This window comes from Heptranchias perlo, chromosome 4 (genome assembly GCF_035084215.1).
Source record: "Heptranchias perlo isolate sHepPer1 chromosome 4, sHepPer1.hap1, whole genome shotgun sequence".
Classification (NCBI taxonomy): domain Eukaryota; kingdom Metazoa; phylum Chordata; class Chondrichthyes; order Hexanchiformes; family Hexanchidae; genus Heptranchias; species Heptranchias perlo.
Window position 1 is genome coordinate 70,349,206 of NC_090328.1, and position 15,219 is coordinate 70,364,424.

A 15,219-nucleotide genomic window follows, 5' to 3' on the forward strand; every position below is an offset into this window, starting at 1 on the left:
CGGCACTATTTTGAAGAGCAGGGGAATTCTCCCCGGTGTCCTGGGCCAATATTTATCCCTCAACCGATATCACATAAAACAGATTAATCTGATCATTATCACATTGCCATTTGTGGGATCTTGCTGTGTGCAAATTAGCTGCCACGTTTCCTACAGTATAACAGTGACTAATTTCAAAAGTATTTCATTGTCTGTAAAGCGTTTTGGAACATCTTGTGGTCGTGAAATGTGCTATATAAATGCAAGTCTTTCTTCCTTTTACATGGCCAACTGGGAACCTTGAGGCTAACAGAAGGCCTGATGCATTTATCTGCAATTAACGGTGACAGATACGCATTAATGCCAGGATCTCTTTTGTAGGAGTCACTGTGGGCTCTTAGCTTTCAGGGCTACTTGATTGCACAGAGCTGCCGTTGACATGACTACCAACCTACTGCTTCTATGCTACTCCATGCATGCCACTGCTGAAGGGCTCTTCCTCACCATGCCTATCTAAGCAAACAATGAGCATCTATGAGATCTTAAGAATCCCTCCCTTCCATTTGCCTGTAATTGATCACCAAGCAAGTTGAAGCTGGCCACAACAAAATTTTTTCATCTGGATCCAAAAGCTCCCTTTCCAGCAACAAGATTATTCATGACACATGCTGCTACTGTGCACTGGGTCTGTGTGATCATCACATGTTCAATTGCAGACTTCAGTACATACAACAATTGGTCCAATCTAATTATACCACCTTCCAATGGTTTGTGCATGGAGGCAAATAGCCTAACAATATTTCCCTGGTATTACACCAGCCTCTATTCAAAAGCAGACATACTAAAATACCCATGCCAGTCAGGTGGGGCATTTAAGATGTCAGACCTCTGCCCTACACCAAGTGGCTCCTCATCAACCACCATTGCTATCTCTTCATCACCAATGCATAGTGTTCATTATGTACTCCCTCACAAGAATCTTTACGATCTTGTCCTGTATCGTGTGCATTTGTATTGGTGCCTACTTTAAGTGGGGGTGGTGACAGTTAATGCTAAGATGAGTGATGTGGTTTTGAGGTTACTGGATTCCCCTTGCTAATTGAGGAAAGCAGATGATACACTGAAGGGCTAATTTTATCCCTGCCCACTCGGCAGCAACAGGGTGGGTGGGTTGTTAAAATGGAAGTCGGACACATTCAAATCCGCCGCATTTCAACAGTGCTGATTTTGGTGTCAGGAATGATGCCACAACAGGAAGGGGGAGGCTTCATTAAAATGTAAAAGTCGGGGTCCGATGATGCCATTCAGACCCCAACTTGATTTTAATCGTGGGTTGCGCAAGTTGTGCACAGTGCTGAATCTGCCGCTGAAACTTGGTGGCAAGCAGCAGCCTGTATAGAAGAGACGCGGGTAAGTTTCAATTTAAAAACATTTTAAGTGCTCCTACAGACCCTACAAGGAAACCTTGGTCTCCCCAGCCCCTGGCTTCCCTCCCTGTCCACTGACCATGATCCCCTCTGAACCTCCACCCACTGCTACTTACTTTAGCGCCGGGGACCATTCTCTCAGGTCCCTGGCTGCGGCCTCCTGCGGTGTGAACTCCCGCAGTTAAAATCGAGGCTTATGAGTACCTAAGCATACTTAGCCATTTGGGTACTGTATTGTAAATAACATGCACTATTATGGTCAGTGTATATGGATGCTCTAATATAACAAAACATGCAAATTAATAGAATGTACAACCAATATGATATATCACTAGTTCTGCACATTCCTCCAATACCACCTCCTTCCAGAATCACTCCTGAACAAATCAACTATTCTTTCTTTATTAAGTAGCAAATTGTTCGTCATTGGGTTAAAAACCTGTTCCACTCTGCTCCCCTCTAGTAATGTGGCAGTTTTGCCTTCAACCACAAGAGCTGTGGGATTAGAAACAGAATTATGTTCCTGGAGTACATTCCTTTTCCCATCATGGTATGTGTAATATAACTTGCCTAATCCTGTTTCATTTGCTCACTAAATCCTTGCTATCATTTCTCTGTGACAGTACAGCATTTCTGTGCATACTGTTTTCCTGCATGTCCATGTACACACTATACTGCTATTTTATAGAACCACAGAATGGCTGCAGCACAGAAGGAGGCCATTCCGACCATCAAGCCCTTGCTGGCTCTTCGTAAGAACAATCCATTTAGTCTCATTCCCCCATAGCCCTGGAAATTTTTTCCCCTTCAAGTATTTATCCAATTCCTTTTTGAAAGCCACAATTGAAACTGCATCCACCACCCCCTCAGGCAGTGCATTCCAGTTTATAACTACTCGCTGCATAAAAAAGTTTTTCCTCATGTCGCCTTTGGTTCTTTTGCCAATCATCTTAAGCCCCATTGGTCCGTGCCAGTGTTTATGCTCCACACGCGTCTCCTCCCACCCTACTTGATCTAACTCCATCAGCAAATCCTTCTATTTCTTTCTCCTATATGTACTTATCTAGCTTCCCCTGAAAGGCATCTATGCTACTCCATGTGGTAGCAAATTCCACATGCTAACCACTCTCTGGGTAAAGAAGTTTCTCCTGAATTCTCTATTGGATTTATTAGTGACAATCTTATATTTATGGCCCCTAGTTTTAGACACCCCACAAATCTTCTCTACGTCAACCCTATCAAACCTCTTCATTATTTTAAAGACCTCTCTATTAGGTCACCCCTCAGCCTTCTCTTTTCTAGAGAAAAAAGCCCCAGTCTGTTCAGTCTTTCCTGACAGTTATAACCTCTCAGTTCTGATATCATCCTTTTTTGTACCTTCTCCAGTGGCTCTACAGTATATCCTTTTTGTAATATGGAGAGAAGAACTGTACATAGTACTCCCTGGTATGGTTTAAGCAAGGTTCAAAATAAATTTAACATAACTTCCCTGCTTTTCAATTCTAATCCTCTAGAATATTCTTACCTTCCTTATTCAAGGTCCTCCAACCCATTAACCACATATTCACGCTTTAGTGATAAATTGCCACACTGGTCATGCCACAGAAATATTTTTTGACTAAGTGACTAAGGGTGTAAATAAGGGTGACAATGTAGGCTGTATTACTTGAATTTTAGTGACGTTTTTGATAATGTTTTTTATGGAGAACCAGTGGGAAAAAATGAACAGATGACACTAGGGGCAGCACGCTGAGGTAGACTGAATTGTAACTGAGCAATAGAAAACAGAGAGTGCATGCACAGAGTTAATGTTTCAGGTCAAAGAACTTTCGTCAGAACTGGAAGATGTTTCAGCTCGAAGACCTTTCTGATGAAAGGCCTTTGACCTGAAACATTAACTCTGTTTCTTTCTCCACAGATGCTGCCTCACCTGTTGAGCTTTTCTAGCATTTTCTGTTTTTATTTCAGATTTCCAGCATCCGCAGTATTTTGCTTTTGAGAATGCGCGTAAATGGTAAGTCTTCTGGGTAGAGGGGAGTGACTAGTAGAGTCCTGCAGGGCTTGGTGTTGGAACGATTACTCTTCAAGATTTTCATAAATGATCTGGAAGCTTCACCATAGAATCATAGAAAATTTATGGCACAGAAGGAGACCATTCGGCCCACTGTGTCCGCGCCGGCTGAGAAAGGAGCCACCCACTTTCCCGCAATTGGTCCGTAGCCCTGCAGGTCACGGCTCTTCAGGTGCACATCCAGGTATTTTTTTTAAATGAATTGAGGGTTTCTGCCTCTACCACCCTTTCATGGAATGAGTTCCAGATCCCCACCACCCTCTGGGTGAAAAAAAAATTCCTAATTTCCGCTCTAATCCTTCTACCAATCACTTTAAATCTATGCCCCCTGGTTAATGACCCCTCCGCTAAGGGAAATAGGTCCTTCCTATTAACTCAATTTAAGCCTCTCATAATTTTGTATCCCTCAATCCTCTGTTCCAAGGAAAACAACCCCAGTCTATCCAATCTGTCATCATAGATAAAATTCTCCAATCCTGGCAAGATCCTCGTAAATCTCCTCTGCACCCTCTCTACTGCAATTACATCCTTCCTGTAATGTGGTGACCAGAACTGTGCGCAGTACTCAAGCTGTGGCTTAACTAGTCCATGCTGACTGTCCTTGATTAGTCCGTGCCTTTCTAAGCGACAGTTTATTCTGTCCCTCAGAGTTGATTCCAATAATTTGCTCACCACCGACGTTAAGCTGACTGGCCTGTAATTACTCGGTCTATCCTTCACTCCCTTTTTAAACAACAGTATAACGTTAGCAGTCCTCCGATCCTCCGACACTATGCCTGTATCCAGTGAAGTTTGGAAAATGATTGTTAAAGCCTCCACTATTTCCTCCCTGGCTTCTTTTAACAGCCTGGGATACATTTCATCCGGCCCTGGCGATTTATCCACTTTCAAAGATGCTAATCCCCTGAATACTTCCTCTCTTGCTATGTTTATCCCATCCAATATTTCACACTACTCCTCCTCCTCCTTAACTTCAATCCCTGCATCATCCCTCTCTTTTGTGAAGACAGATGCAAAGTATTCATTAAGAACCATATCCACATTTTCTGCTTCCACACATAGTTTACCTTTTTGGTCTCTAAAAAGCCCTACTCTTTCCTTAGTTATCCTCTTGCTCTTAATGTATTTATAAAACATCTTTGGGTTTTCTTTGATTTTACCTGCTAATATTTTTTCATGCCCTCTCCTTGCTTTCCTAATTTCCTTTTTAACTTCACCCCTGCACTTTGTATACTCCTCTAAGCTTTCCGTAGTATTGAGTTCCCAGTGTGTATCATAGGCTTTCTTTTTCTGCCTTGTCTTACCCTGAATGCTTCTTGACATCCAGGTGACTCCAGATTTGGCAGTCCCTCCCTTTTTCTTCATGGGAACATATTTACCCTGAACCCCTTGAATCACCCCTTGCTGACAGTGATTTACCTTCAAGTAGCTGTTTCCAGTTTATTTCTGCTAAATCACTTCTAAGTTTAATAAAATTGGCCTTTCCCCAATTGAAAACTTTAACTCCTGCTCTGTCTTTGTCCTTTTCCATAACTATGCTAAAACTAACTGCATTATGATCACTACCACCAAAATGCTCTCCCACTGCTACTTCTTCCACCTGCCCCTCTTTATTTCCTAGAACTAAATCCAGAACTGTCCCCCCTCTCGTTGGGCTTGCTATATACTGACTAAAAGAATTCTCCCGTATGCAATTTAAGAATTCTGCGTCCTCTACACCATTCACACTGTTTGTATCTCAGTTAATATTAGGGTAGTTGAAATCCCCTACTATTACTGCCCTATTGTTTTTGCACTTCTCAGAAATTTGCCTGCATATTTGCTCCTCTATCTTAAATTTTGCAGATGACACCAAAATAGCAGGGGTGGTTAACATGGTGGAAGATAGGGTTACCAGCTACAGGAGGACTTAAAATGAGTGGGATATGTCAGCAGACAATTGGCAGATGTAGTTTAATATAGATAAGTAATGTAATATAGAGTTACAAGGGTGTTGCCAGGACTGAAGAATTTTAGCTATGAGGAAAGATTGGATAGGCTGGGGTTGTTTTCTTTGGAATGGAGGAGGCTGAGGCGAGATTTAATTGAGGTGTATAAAATCATGAGGGGCCTAGATACAGTGGATAGGAAGGACCTATTTCCCTTAGCAGAGAGATCAATAACCAAGGGGCATAGATTTAAAGTGATTTGCAGAAGGATTAGAGGGGAGTTATGGAGACATTTTTTGACCAGAGGATTGTGGGGGTCTGGAACTCACTGCTTGAAAGGGTGGCAGAGGCAGAAACTCTCATTGCATTTAAAGGGTACTTGGATGTGCACTTGAGGTACCCTAGCCTACGGACCAAGAGCTGTAAAGTGGGATTAAGCTGGATAGCTCTTTTTTGGCCAACACAGACATGACGGGCTGAATGGCCTCCTTCTGTGTTGTAAATTTCTATGATTCTAAGTAGAAAGTAATGCAATTAGGTATATGAAATAAGCAGAGAGATTATAAGACTAATAGAGAAATACTGACAAGAAGAATCAGAAAGGAATCTAGCAATCATAGATAAATCTCTCAAGATATCAAGCCAATGTCTGACTGCTATCAAAAACAAATCTAATGCTATAGTGTATAAAACGAGTAATACAGTGTAGATCAAAGGAAGCTATTGTACCATTTGTATAAAACACTAGTAAGACCCTGCCTGAAGTATTGCATACAATCTGGAACCCATACAACAAGAGCGAGCTGGAAAAGGTGCCTGTACAGAAGAGCTATTAGAATGATTAGGGGTCTACAGAATAAAACAAATGAGAATAGGCTCACAGAACTGGGATGGCTAGTTGTCGGAGAGAAGACGACTAAGATTGAGGTTTTCAAATTAATAAATCTCCAGAGATGTAGAGGATCAGTCAGGTTTATTTGATTTGGTACAAGACAACAGAACAAGGGGGCATGAGTATATGAGAAAAAGAGATAGATTAAGGAAGGATATAAGCAAATGTTACTTCATAGAGTTTGGTTTTTGGAATAGCTTGACATGGGAGGTTATAGGGACAATAGTTTAGATCCCTTCAAGGTCAAACTGGACAGGTATCTTGAAGACAAACACATCATTAGTTACAACTGCTAGGAAAGCAGGAAGAAGGACTAGATGGACCTACATTTTTTTTGTCCTTGACATTTTATATGGCTTCTTTCTCAGTTGATTTGTGTGCTGTCCTTCTCCCACCCAAAATTTGAATGTAACGCTATTATAATAGTTACAAATGAGCCTAGAGCCTTGTTACTAAAGTAGACTTTTCTCAATTGTCATTGAGCTATCCAAAGCTGCATTAATGAACATTTCGACACTTATACCTGTAAATTGCTGGAGAAGTATTGAAAGGATCATTAATTTACAGGTATATCATGTTTGGCTGGTATGTTTGTTACCACTAACTAAATGGCATTCTCAGAAATCACACATTTCCACAATTGTTAATGATTCAATATTTACAATGAAAAATTGACACTTTTCCCTTTTTTTTTGGATATTGTACTTTATTACCTGCCTGTCACCCTTAATTAGCAAAAGGAGGTGTAGCAGAAAAAGTGATGAACAAACTTCAGCTAAAATATGTATGAGTTAACTAGTCAAAGCTATGTAACTTAAAAATAAAACCCTTTGTTACAATAAATGAACTATAGGATCAAAGACACAACAATACATCAATCAAGAGCAATTTTTTACCTCTGGAAAATACATAATCAACCAGAGATATTTGATGAAGTGCATTGAAGACTTCAAAAATCTCTGTCGACTTTATAACATTGGGAAAAAAAAGAAAAAAAAAGCACCCCCATCGTTGATATCCAATTTTGTACATGCATTCAGTTTCTGACAGATAAGTAGTGCATACATCCAAAGAACTGAAAAACATCCTGTTCAATTCTATATTAAGGAATCCCTATTGAGCCATCACAGGATGACACACAACTCTCGGAATGAGGAATGTAATATTTCATTTATGATGTTCTAAAACATCATGATAAATCATTCTTCATTAAAAACGTTATTAATATGCATTATGCAAATCAGTCCACAATTAAGCATTTATATCCGTAAAGTGGTGGTAACATCACTCAAACTGTGCTGTTGGTGTTGTTTGCTGTATCAAAAGTAAATATTGATGTGATGGAATGGACCACCCTATGCACTGCTATTTTTGAATTGTATCTAATTTTGCCAGCAATTCACTCACCTCCAGGGTCATATACACAGTACTAATTGCTAGTTTTGTATCTCCTTCTGACAGCTCCTGAAGATCTTTCAGTAAAATCTGTTCAGTATTTAAACCTACAATAGAAGCGGAAATAAAATATTAAAAATATTTCCTTCACATAGCATAGCAGCAATTATTTGTTATTGCTTTGGGTTACACAGCTTCACTATAGCAAGAATTTAAAAATGTTTCCAAACTTTAACTCAAAACAACTATAGCTATCACTTGATAAATTTAGAGTGGCTAAAGTTCTCCACGTTGCTTGAAATTCAATTATAACAGTAAATAACGTCAATGGCATAACAGAAATATTGTGCCTTGACGATCAGCTATGATTCTTAATTCACCAAGGTGTTAAGCCTTTGTGCCATTATGTCTAACTACTTGTCACTCTAGCATCCCTCAAAGCAATATATTAACATTATTGCTTTCAACAGATCAGGTTATTTGTATGCCAATTTAGGTTTGCATGCAAACTCATGTTGCTCAGTGAAAACACACAACATAGATATACTCCATATTTTCTCTTCTTAGGAATATACACATTCATTGCTTAAATTTAAGATAACTTGCAAAAGAACCAGAAAAATGATTAGAATTTTTCTTTTAAAAACGCAGCAAGTTGTTATGATCTGGAATGCACTGCCTGAAAGAGTGGTTGGAGCAGATTCATTAGTAACTGTCAATAGGGAATAGGATATATACTTGAAAAGGAAACATTTGCAGGGCTATGGGAAAAGTGCAGGGGAGGAGGACTAATTGGGCAGAAAGGCCCAATGTCGCGGGGCCATGTATCCCCATCCAAAGCCATACTGGCTTGGGCAATATTCTGGTGGCCCCTTGCATATGCTAATGAGGGGCCTAACATCTGTTTAAGGACATGTCTCTGAAATTGGTCAGAAACTGAGCAGAACATGCACCAGGTAAGATCTGCTCAGTTTTTCCAGTTCCTTCTGCCATCTAACCAACGTTCCTTAAAGGCATGCTCCTTCTGGCTCCACAGTATTACTGCTCATTCCCCCCGTCACCCCACCCCCGTCCACCTCGCCCCGCCCAGCCTCCCAGGGGCGCAGCCAACATCACGACCTACCCAAATTGGTCCAGAGAAAACTGTGAGTTGCCTCAGGAGGCCCAACAGGTGCCTCCAGCTTGTCACAACTATTCTTACTTCTGGCATGCGCACCGACCATTTCGGGCTCGAAATCAGGCCTAAACAAATTGCATCCCCACTCTTGCTTTCATCAATGGCATGTGCAGCACTTTAGTGCCCTACACCATGCACACAATATACACTAAATCTAATACACAATGATGAAGAAGTGTTTTGATGGGTTTTAGCTAAGAATTAAAGAAATCAAGAGCAGAGATTTTATTTTATTTTAGTCAATTATTTTGAACTCATGAATTTCAATATATTTACCGGTGCCATGATTTTTCATTCCATGCGGCTGCAGCAGGAAAACGGGAGTAAATTTACGATCACCATCAACTTGACTGGGGAGTAGTTATGACTATCAATTTTGCAAGGGTATTGGCGGAGCAGCGCAACAGTCCCAGGAAATTACATGAATAGTGGCGTAACTCACTTATGCTATAATTTCCTGGAACTTTTATGGTGTTAAATGAACTCAATGCCATTGATGCGCCTTTCCAATGGTGCAAGTCTCCAGGAAATTCTGGGCTAACATTTCAGGTTTCACCTGGCAAAGAGTTTACACCTCAAACATCAACTCATCCGTTCTATCCACAGATGCTGACTGACCTGCTGAGTGTTTCCAGCATTTTCCGTTTCTGTTTCAGATTTCCAGCATCTGCAGCTTTTTTGCTTTTCATTTATGTCTTATACCTGATATAGCTATTTATATATAAAAAAAGGCCAGAACACGTAGACTGTCTTCATGAAAAACTGTGGCATTTGAACATGCGCAGCTGGTGCATTTCAAATTAGTAATTTTTCTATCATGAAATGAGGTTAAAATGAATCTGACTTAACACAAGAGAGTTATGTAGGATTATGGTGTGGATGAAAAACTTAACCAAAGTGCACTGAAATCATTCCTCAATGAAATATCCTCAGTTTCCACATGAAAAAAGTCTTTTTATCCAATTTCCCAGCATCAATGGACCCAGTTCTGTAAGCCCATTGTTTTACAGAATGCCATCACTGTACTGAGATGGTTTTGGTCAGGATAAGTGACTGAACAAACTACAACAGCCTGCCCTGAAAGATCAAATGTAGAATTGTTAAGTTGGCTGTCTCAACATGCTGACACTGCAGGAGGCATCAAGTCTGCTGCGCTGCATACTTTTGAAAAGGAATTATTTATTAACGTTTATGACATTTAAGTGGCAACCACAGACAGAAGCAGCCAAGCTCATGCTACAACCAGAACAATCAAGGATACCATTGGTATCTTGAAGCAGCACTTCACATGTCTGGGCTGATCAGGGGCAGCCTTACAGCCTCCCAAGGTTCCAGAATAAAGGTCATCTACTGCATGCTCAACATTTTGTCCTGAAATGAAATCTCAGCATGCTGGTTAATGGCTGGGAGGGTAAGAGTAAGAGGATGAAAATGTCAATGAGGAATTAACAGCAGTATTAACATTGCCACAAAGACTGGTGCACTAGGCACTTATCCCAGGTATGGCACAGCTATACAATTTCTTAAAGCATCAAATCACATCTGCCAAGTAATGAGGCCAAATGACCTGTCCTTCATTTTTATGCTCAGTTCTGCAAATATCATCTATTACCATCTTACGCTGGGTGCCTGTATATTGTAACTGATGACAAATAAATCCATAGTACAATCTTTACATCAAGTGTGGTGAATTATACAGTATGTGAATGTTGGTACTTTGAGTTAAGTGCTGCCCCTTACTGCTTGTGCTTTGTTTCAGATGTGTGACACTTAAACTATCACTAAATAATTCCCTTGTGGAAGAAATATGCTGGCTGGCTGCAGGGCTATCGCAACAGCCTATTGGGATTCTGGTGGCCATGGATCTCCTTGGGTTGTGAGTTACAAGGAGGGCTCTGCTTGTGAGTCATCCATGTCTGGGTCAGTGGTGGTTGATTGGTGCTGCCTACTTTCTGCAATCTCCTGGTGCACAAGGCACTTCTGGGAAAGGGGGGGGGGAAAACCAATCCCATAAATTATATATCTCCTCTCTTGGAAAAGGCTTGCAGCTTCTGCCTTGTAAAACCTGGTTTCTTCACTCTCCAACACCCAATTTTGCTGAGTAAATATCAAGCGTTGCCTTCCCATTTCAGGTTCTTAACTGCCTTATATTTGCAGGTCACAACTAATTCTCAATCAGTTCTTTTCCCCATTGTGTGGAAGGTATAGGGTACGTTTTAGCCCACAGACTGAGAACGGCAAAATTAGGAGTAAACAACCAGAAATAAATTCTCCCCAAAACTTTCATAGCCCACAGTTAAACTCTGAATAGTATTTTTTAGGCTTAAAGCTTTGATAATGCAGTCAATCCAGAAACAACATCCTGGCCACAAACCTATATACTGATTTCAAGTGACGAAGAGAATGAGACTCAAATGATCCCTGCCAAGTAAATGGAGCAAGTTGTGAACAATACTGAAAAAGTAGTAAAAATATAAGGATGAACATGCAATGACACAAGTGCAATTTTAAACTAAAATAAGAAACTTTCCAGAAATATTCAATTCACATAAATTGTGTTTCAGTTGGCATTAAATGTGCTTGCTTTATTTTACTGTTTAATGGCAGTTTTAAAATTAAGACAAAATGAGAATTCAAGAAATACACTCAGTTTGTCTGGTCACTTAGTTCCCCATTCAGAACCCTGATAACCTTGTTATCTTCTCCCTCCAGTCTCTATTCCCTTTACTTCCTGTTATATCTGAAACTTGTCTGTTTGCTCTAGAAATAAATCAACTGACTAAGCTTTCATGATATTGAGTTGTACATTTCTTAAATTAACAGCGAAGTGTGAAGAAACTTCTTAAGTTACACTTAATTTGCAGTTTCCAATTGTATGATCATGCCAGTTGTCAGAGTTCAGTTTAAAGAACTTCTTCATAACCATCCTGCCAAATTCTTCCCTGACTTCAGAATCTTGGATCCCATCTTCCTTTAGTTTTAGTTCCAATAAGAATATATTTAGGTTGGTGAACAACTCGTTAGTTTATTGATTGAAGATTCATTGCCATTCTTATTACCTTGTTAACTATAATTCCACTAAACTGGACACAAAAATCCCTGGGGAGCATATCCCTGCTAACTCTGCCAAAGTTCTCAGGCTCAGCGGGAGGTCCCTTTATTTAAATTCAAATTCCACCTTAGCAAGTTGTGAAATTGAATTCAATAAATCTGGTTACTTGTGAGTTACATCAGGTAAATAACCGTGATAGCTTCCGGATTGTCATATAAATCCCAATAGTTCACTGAAGTCCTTCAGGAAAGAAAGCCTGCCTTCCCTCCCCAATCTACCCTACATAAGACCCCAATGCTGTACTACATGATTGACTTTTGTTGATCGGCGGTCACCGGTTACGGTTACTGGCTTAGTACACAGAGGAGAAAAGAGTCAATTCTCTCTTAACTCTCAATTCACTTTATTCACGCCGTTAGATCATATACATATAGCTTATACATCTGGTTAGATATAGGCATGCAGTTTACACCAGGTTATACAGTCTTATACCCAAACTAAGATCTAAACGCACACCCACTAGGTTTCTCTGACACTCCCTGGGTGGTCACAGAATACAAAGGATAATAACCAAAAAGGAGAGCTGACGCTGGCCAGGCGTTCCGTTCTCTCTCTCTCTCGAAGTCGTCTCTACGTCCCTGACGTAGGGTCTTCCACTTCTGCGATGGTTGGTCTCCGGAGTCTTCGCTCTGGCTCCATGCCCCAGATCCTTCATTCTTATTCCGAATCTTATCTCTTCAGGCTGTGCTGTCTCTCTCTCTTCGGTTTAGGCCTGCTCGCTTTTGCCTGGGTCTTCTCCTCATTGGCTCTGTCCCAAGGACTTAGGTAGCATTACCTCATTACTCCTTTTCTAAATAAGGACTTGTGTCTTATCACATTTTCTTTGTCTTTCACAAAACTTGGTTAATTCAAACTGGTTCCAGCCAGCCAAGGCCAGGACTGAACTCAGGTTACTTTAGTTCAAAAGTCGTTCCTGCCTGTGTGTATCAGCAGCTGACGTCTCAGGTTACCTTCTGCAGCCCCTGGCCAACACTTTCATTGCCCCATGAAGTAGCCCAGCAAGTCACTCAGTGTTCAAAAGTTGAAGGAAAACTGGATGGACCTAACAACAACACTCCGAAATGAGTGCCTCACCTTCTGACCCCTCAAAACCTAGCCACCATCTACAAGGATCAAGTCAGGCAATGTGATGGGCTAGTCACCAATCACCCAGATGGATGCAGCTGTAACAACATTCAAGAAGCTCACCATCATCCAGGACACAGCAGTTGGCTTAATTGGTGCCGTTGTCACCGGGCTCAATATTCATTCCCCCCAACCATCATCACCACCACCGGCATATTGAGGCTGCAGTATATTCGATCTACAGGATGCTCTGCAGCATCTCACCACGGTTACTTCGACAGCAGTGGTCACCTGCACCACTAGAAGCACATCAAGGATGCCTGTCCACTGAAGAAGCCAGAAAGTCTCCCTCTAAGTGTGCTCTTACTAATATGTTTTAGAGGGTACATACAATCTACTTTGTAACATTTCAAGTGTCACCTTTTGGGTGCTACGTTCCCACCGCCCCCCCTCCCCCACCCAAACCCCGAAACAATTTTCAGTTGCACCTGGTGGCCCCTTTTAAATATGAGGAATTGCAATTCCTCAGCAAGGGTCCTGACCATATTCTGGCTTGAACCCTCAGGTGATCCCCGCTTCTACCATTTCATATACCACCACTGACCCTATGCCAGGTCCTTTGGAGGATTGGGAAAGCAGGAACTCCTGCACCCTATGTCAATGGTCTTGTTTGTGGCTGGTTGAGACTCCGTTCCCAACAGGCCATACGGGACACTCCAGGGGGAGGTGTAACTGTGTCCCAGCCTAATTTGCGGCCTTCCTGGCGCATTCCCGGACAGGATGTGGATTGTTGCTCCCTGTGCTCCAAGCATTCTTTTAATAATATTTTATAGATGGTGCATAGAATCTATCCATAAAGTTTACTTGGATTTACATTCCAATAATCTTATTTTAAACTCTTACATTTCAAGTGTCGCCTATGGGTTCAAGGTCTGCTCAAAGATTTCAGCATATAACTTAAACTAGCACTTCAGGCAGTACTGAGGGAGTGGTGCATTTTCAGATGTGCTATCTTTCAGATAAGATGATGAACTCGAAGACAAGGCCTCAGTTTAAGTGGGCATAAAAGATCCCGAGGCACTAATTGAAAAAAAAACACACGGACTTCTCCTGGTGTCCTGGCCAGTAATGTTCGCTCAACAAACGCCACCACAAAAAGTTTAAGTTCTCATTCATCTCAATTTACTGTTTGTAGGACCTTGCTGTGCGTAAATTGGCAGTTGCATTTGTTTACATACCAACAATGACTGTATTTCAAAAATAATCCATCGCTTGTAAAGCACTTTGGGACATCTTCAGCATGCAAAACATTTCAACATTTTACCAGTCTTCCTACCCAATTGTTTCCTTCTTATTTAAGAATGCACTTTTCAATGTGTAACCACATTTGCCAATTTTAGTACTGTACATTTTGCAACATTTATTAGAACTTACCACTCATCTGTCCGTTTGTCAAGCTGGAGATCTCTGAAAAATATCCTTGGTATATACTACTTTTTCCACACAATTTGGTATCCATAAAACACACATATTCCATTCACAATTCCCTAATTGAAGTCATTAATAAATATTATGAACAGAGAGTCCAAGATTGATCCCTAGAGGACTTCATAGGTCACATTTGCCCAATTAGAACTCATCATTGATAGCTACCACTTGTTCTCTATTATGTAATAAATCCATTATGTAGGTTATAGGGTTTTTCATTTCAGCCAAATTTTTTGATCATAAATTTCTTAAAGTAAAGATACATATGCCCTGCAATTATACCTCAAAATGCGAATGTACAAATGTTAAACATGTTTATCTAAAATTCCTCTCTCTGCTATTTTAATGAAGACATTAAACCATTTATTTTAAAGCGATCAACATCAACGCTAAAGTAGTAGATAGAAGAATTTCAGATGAATACTTTAAGCATTCATCCACTGGTATCCCATGGCATAATTCCAGGGCCATGGTATCAGCTACATTAATCCTCGTCCAGTGTCATCTTGACTCAGTCGCTAGTAGTCTCACCTGTGAGTCATATATGCCAAGTAGAAAATCAACAAAAGTTGACCAACAGCTTCATAAAAGTAGCCACAGAGCCCAAAAAGCTTATCAACTCATGAACAGCTCTGATTATAAGTCAATGAAATGTAAAAACAAATTGTTTTACAAGCTTCTAACT

At 40.6% G+C, this 15,219-nt stretch overlaps 1 protein-coding gene across 3 annotated transcripts in view; it reads right to left on the reverse strand.

The window, feature by feature from the left end:
- LOC137321010 (exopolyphosphatase PRUNE1-like) overlaps positions 1 to 15,219 on the reverse strand; it is a 186,541-nt gene that overhangs the window by 59,837 nt on the left and 111,485 nt on the right. For all 3 annotated transcript variants that reach the window (XM_067983105.1, XM_067983106.1, XM_067983107.1), the window contains exon 6: positions 7,705 to 7,799. In XM_067983105.1, the coding sequence (XP_067839206.1) occupies positions 7,705 to 7,799 (95 nt within the window). The remainder of the gene's footprint in view (positions 1 to 7,704; positions 7,800 to 15,219) is intronic.